Source organism: Sciurus carolinensis, unplaced genomic scaffold (assembly GCF_902686445.1).
Source record: "Sciurus carolinensis unplaced genomic scaffold, mSciCar1.2, whole genome shotgun sequence".
In the NCBI taxonomy this organism is placed as follows: Eukaryota; Metazoa; Chordata; class Mammalia; order Rodentia; family Sciuridae; genus Sciurus; species Sciurus carolinensis.
The window spans coordinates 424,259-430,519 of NW_025920229.1; the positions used below are offsets into that span (position 1 = coordinate 424,259).

A 6,261-nucleotide genomic window follows, 5' to 3' on the forward strand; every position below is an offset into this window, starting at 1 on the left:
ATGAGTGACTGCTGCTGCTCCCCTTGCTGCCAGCCTACCTGCTGCAGGACCACCTGTTGCAGGACCACCTGCTGGAGACCAACCTGTGTCACCTGCTCCTGCACACCCTGCTGCCAGCCCAGCTGCTGTGGGTCCAGCTGTGGGTCCAGCTGTGGGTCCAGCTGCTGCCAGCCCTGCTGCCAAACCACCTGCTGTAGGACCTGCTTCCAACCAACCTGTGTGACCAGCTGCTGCCGCACACCCTGCTGCCAGCCCTGCTGCTGTGTGTCCAGCTGCTGCCAGCCCTGCTGCCAGCCCAGCTGCTGTGGCTCTAGTGGCTGTGGGTCCAGCTGCTGCCAGCCCTGCTGCCAGCCCTGTTGCTGTGGATCTAGCGGCTGTGGGTCCAACTGCTGTGGTGGGTCTAGTGGCTGTGGGTCCAGCTGCTGCCAGCCAGTTTGCTCTGGACCTGTGTACTGCACAAGGACCTGCTACCACCCCACCTGTGTCTGCCTGCCTGGTTGCCTAAGCCAGGGCTGTGGGTCCAGCTGCTGCCAGTCTTGCAGTTGTTGATCAATTTATCACAGACCCCACTTGCCTGCCCCACTTTGCATTATCAGACCTGCCATATGCCCATAATATGGCAAACCCACTTCCCTTTCTCTGCTAATAATGCCTATACTGTCATCAAACTGTCATCATCTTGCTAGCAGATTCTGAGCTTTCTCAGCAAGTATAGTCCTCGATATTCTCTTCATTCAGCTTGCTGTTTGTCATTGTCATCTTTTCTTGACCTGGATCCATGGTCTTAGTCTTTACAACATGATTATTGACTTTTTAAGCTGAGAAAGTTAAAAAAAAAAAAAAGAAATGAACAAAAACACTCATAACTAACTTTCTCATCAGGTCTTTGTGATGATAAATACCAATCATTTTGTTTCGATGACTCATTTTGTGACTCTTTCATGACAACTCTGTTTTGTCTTGCTAATAGACAATTTGCTTCCTAATAAAGTCTTCACTATTTTACTTCCTATATTTTGTTTTGCTTCTATGATTATTTTGCATTTCACATATGTTATCTCATCCAAGTCACATAATAGTCCCAAACTTGGGCAGAACCAAGATGAGTAAAATGACCTGCATCATGTCATATAGCTAAAGCTGACAGAATTAGGTCCAGGATCTGGGCTTTCTGATTCCAGTTCTGAAGAAGTCATATGCACAGCTTACTATAAGCAGAAATGACACTGGAGACTGAGCACTGGGAAGATGTGCAATTTTAGTTGTTCTCCAAACATGGAACTACCATTTTCTTATGTTTGCAGATGACTTTCTATTAATCAAACTCTTCCCAAATTCATTCCTTACAGTATGGAAATCAGTATCCATACCTTTCAAGCAACAGCTGGTTTTAAGTGCTAGTCCACATCTAGTACATGATGTGAATCTTTTATTGCTTTGGCCTCTGCATAGCCTCTGTTGAACTTCTTAACTAATTTTGATTACACACTGTGTTCCTGTCACTGCCCTGGGACTTTGATGTGAGAAGCTCACTAAGAATTGGTTTGTTGATGTCATGAAAATGGAATCATTGTATGTCTTCATTCTTCTGGTCACCTCTGGGAGTGAATCATGCCTGTGAAACACTGGACACATTTCATTTACACTTAGACTTTGAGAGACCATTAGTTTCCAGGCCAGAACATTTTAAAGTAAATTAAGTAATGACAAATCTGTGGACTCAAGGATAGATAGTGTAGTGGGCTTATCAGTCTTTGATCTTTCCATAATCTCTAGACCACCTGAGGGGTCAAAATAGTTTATTGAGTTTGAGGAGGGAAAGACCAGTCAATGGAGGGAAATGAAAGCCCTAGTTTCAGGGGTAAGAAAGAATGTGAGGAAAGAAAGAGAAAGGAAAAGGGACCCTTAGGGGCCATGGTAGGTTTGAGAGTAGTACTCAAAGAGGAAGCACCAGACTTTCTGAGAGAGAACAGGAAAAAACAGGGTACTGAAGCATTTAGTGATGTGAGGTCTGACACTGCTGAAGGAAAGGAAAAAATAAGAAAAAGATAGAAATAAGTAAATGACCAGGTCCACATCCTTGAGAAGTACAGATTTTCTTCCACACACCCAACAGTTCTGGGGATTCTCAGATAGTACTCTAGGGGTTCCCTGTAGGCATTGTCCAGACATCTAACTGTAACAGACCTGCAGAGAGGGATACATCACAACCCAGAAATTTGTTCTTTGGGGTTTCTATTTCAGGAGGCAGATCAAGGAATATGGAATAGCAACTGATGCAGACATCTTGCAATCAATCTCATCAGTGGGAAGAGAAGAAACAGAGTGTAACGATCACCCCATGCAGTTCTGCTGAACACTATCAGCATTTATTTTGGTGCTTTTCCTTATTCCAAGTTCACAAACTTGATCTTTCTTTTGGTGTTCCTTCTCCTTGAAAACCTACATGTCCTTAAACAATATCGCAATCAAGTTTTAGTAAATTACATAACCCTTGAACATGGCTTTGCATTCTTTGTCTCTGATTCCTTTAATCTCATTTTAAAATTCTGTTTAAAATAGGCAAATATATATTATCTTCAGTTTTGTGGAAAATACCACTTGTAATGTTGGGTGGATCCCATCTGGTAATCCACCTCGTGTATGCCATTGCCTCATGACAACCCAGAAGCAAATTTTTTTATTTTAGTTGGATAATTTATGTCAAAAATATCTATTGAGTTTATGATGCTTTTAATTATATTTTAGTTAGCTCAACTGTCCTATCTGCTATGTATCTTACATCCAAAAACTAAATATAAAATTCAGTGACAGTTGTATTGATCCTTATTTTTTTTTTGGTTCACCAGGTGATGAACTTGACATTACCAACTTGTCAAGTATGCTCCACTTTCTTTTTTACAATTCTTCCTCAGAGAGTTGAGCAGTTAAATTTTTCCTGATTTGAATTGAATGTAAAGCAATACCTAAAATATACCGTGAAAAATACCTGGGTTTGTTGCAGATAATTTTCTTTGATTTGTTCAACTCTTTTCAAAGTAGAGAAAGCATGGGTTATTTTTTTTTAATCAGGAGAATTGCTCCTTGGAATTCTCCCCTCAACATTTTGTTTATGCATTTTCAGAGGGTAGAAATATTTGACTCTAAACTCAAACTCTACAATTACATAGATAGTTTAACTTCTGGAAACATAAGAGAGCCTTCAGAAAGGTCATCATGGAAAGTCACAACAATGTCAAGTTCAGGCATAGAATTGAAAAAAGGGTATTTGCTTCCCATTGCTGCTTTAACAAATGACCACAAATTTGGCATCTTAAACACAAATTTATTATCTTTAAGTTCTGGAAGTCAAAAGTCCAAAATGAGTGTCATATGCCTCAAATTCAGTTGTGGGTAGGAATGCATTCCTTCTCTAGGTGTGTCTTAGCGAGCTTTTTCACTGCTGTAGCTCAGGGACCCAACCAGCACAATTGTAGAGGAGGAAAAGTTTATTTAAGGGCTCCTGGTTTCATTCCATAGATAGCAGGCTCCATTCCCCCAGGTTTAAAGTGAGGCAGAACATCATAGTGGAAGAGCGTGGCAGAGGGAAGCAGCTCACATTGTGAAAAGGAAGCAGAGAGAGATTCCACTGGCCAGATACAAATATATACCCCAAAGTCACACCCCAATTCCCACTCCTTCAGTCACAACCTACCACTTCAGTTACCACTCAGTTAATCCCCGTGGGATTAATTTACTGATTGGGTTAAGGCTCTTACAACCTGATCATTTCTCCTCTGAAGCTTCTTGCATTGTCTTGCACATGAGCTTCTGAGGGACACCACATCTAAACCATAACAAGGTGCGAGGAGAAAAATCGTGTCCTTGCCTCTTCCAACTTTGAAGCTGGAGTTGCTCCCATTCCTTGGCTCATGACCCTGCATTATTCTGACTTCTGTTTCCATCACCATATCACTCACTCTCCTATCTCCTTCTTTTCCTAATAAGCACCCTTACATTTACATTGGGTGTTCCCATATAGTTCAGAACAATCACTCCCTTTAAGATACTTACTATTATTTGGGTATATACCAAGGATTGGGATAACTGGGTCAAATGGGTGTTCCATTTCTAGTTTTTTTTTTTGTTGTTGTTGTTTGTTTTGTTTTGATTTTTGCGGTGCTAGGGATTGAACCCAGGGCCTTGTACTTGCAAGGCAAGCACTCTACCAACTGAGCTACCTCCCCAGCCCCCATTTCTAGTTTTTTGAGGAACCTCCATATGGCTTTCCAGAGTGGTTGTACCAATTTGTTTAGTTTCTTTGCCCATTTATTCATTGATTGGGTTATTTGGGGTTGGGTTTTTTTATTTGTTTGTTTTTGTTTTTTGCATTGTTTTGGTTTGGTTTGATTTTGGGGGGATTTTTTTATTTGTTTCATTTTTGTTTTTGTTTTTTGTTTTTGCTTTTTTTTAAGTTCTTTGTATATCCTAGATAGAAATGCCCTATTACACAATGGGCACTACTCAGAAATAAAGAAGAATGACATTATGACATTTGCTGGTAAATGGCTGGATCTGGAGATTGTCATGCTAAGTGAAATAAGTCAATCTCCCAAAACAAAGGTTGGATGTGTTCTCTGATATGTGGATGCTAACCCAAAATAAAGGGGAGTGATAAAAAATGATACTTAATCTTATCTGCAAAGTCCCCAGCCTGAAAGAGGACACATTTACAGGAGATTAGGACCTGCACATCATTGAGGGATCATTATTCTGCTTACAAGAATTTTGATATTTTGAGTAGTGTTGTTTCCATGAAAAATGAAATAAAATAAAAATCAGTAAACCATGGCAATACTGTTCAGGAAAAATGGAGAGTAGAATTTTTAACTATCACAAATAATAATGGGACATAGTTTTAGATTTCATAACATTAAAAGTACTCAAAGTTAAAGTAATCTTCCAAGAGGTAAAATGTAAAAGCTGAAATGTTTTCTTCATAAAATTATAAGCTACAAAAAAAGGAAGCACATTAGACCATATTATAAAAACTTCATATTGAAAAGTTTTAATTGCCCCAAAATGAGTAATTTCCTTGGGAATAAAATGTATTAAAACTGGCATGAGAAATAGAAAATCTAAAGATTTGTATACAAACATAAGAAATTTAATCAATAATCATAAATGCTGGTCTTCTTTCACTGCCTCCTCTCACACTCAGATACATTTCATGAAGACACCACCATCTTCCACCAGTGTATTTTACTAAACAAAACATTCAAGGAAGAAATAAACTTCTAAACTCCCCTAGACACCCTACAAAAAGGAAGCAATGTCCAATTTGTTTTAAGGGTCCAATATACATTTGACACCTAAACCTTACATGGGTGCATCAAGAAAGGAATGTCAGAGAGAAACACTCATGCAAAACACAGAGAAGCAAAATTCCTAAACAAAATATGAACAAAAATAATCCTACAAGACATTCAAACATCAATACAACAAAACCAAGTAGGTTTATTTGTTTTCTACCACCAATGTAAATTGACTGAAATTTATTTCATGTAATTCACCACCTGAACAAAAGAAAATAAGCAGCTCCTGTGGTTAATGTACTAGGGACGACTTTTCAATACACCTTGCATGATTCAAAACAAAAGGCTTACAAGACTAGGATTAGGAGGGGGTCTTCCTATTCTGATACAAATATCTATAAAAATAGAGTGGCATGAGCAAAACCAGCAGAAAGGACTTCCAAAAATTTTCTCCTCCATAAAAACATTGAGAAAACTGGCAAAAATGAGCTGAAGCAATTTTTTTCAATACTCTGGAATAAACCAAAGGTTTGAAATACTCTGGGAAGCATTTTACTTGAAGAAAACAAAAGAAAGAACGGTGACCTTTGTGACATTTTAACTTGCCCTATTTTCATTCCCATCTCCCCCAGCGTAACAGCTCCCTTGAAAACCAACAGCCTATAGTCATGGTAAGAACAAACAGCCTAACAGCCACTGGAGGGGCAGAGCAGGGCTAAGTCCATTCCTAGAGAAGCATCATCGTTTGATGTGTCTGGTGGTTCTCTAGTATCTCCTCTTGCAAGGCTATCTTTATTTGAGCTAATTTAGAACTCGCTAAGTATGAAAAGTCTGGGATGTGTTTCCTGTCAACAAATAGAAGCTATGATTTAACAGCACATTTACTCAAGGGTTGTGGATAGAGTTTTGGAAAACAATAAGATAACCAAACCCTTAAAAGTAAAAACTGAAGATTGAGGAGTCCACA

The 6,261-nt window shown here is 39.2% G+C and overlaps 1 protein-coding gene across 1 annotated transcript; it reads left to right on the plus strand.

The window, feature by feature from the left end:
• Window positions 1-549, plus strand: LOC124975245 (keratin-associated protein 9-9-like). The gene has a single exon (XM_047538053.1). The coding sequence runs from the start codon at window positions 1-3 to the stop codon at window positions 547-549; it is 549 nt and encodes a 182-aa protein (XP_047394009.1).
• The last annotated feature ends 5,712 nt before the right edge of the window (window positions 550-6,261 follow it).

Coding starts and splice junctions, on each gene's coding strand:
- LOC124975245 (XM_047538053.1), top strand. CDS start 1: ATGAGTGACTGCTGCTGCTCCCCTTGCTGCCAGCCTACCTGCTGCAGG.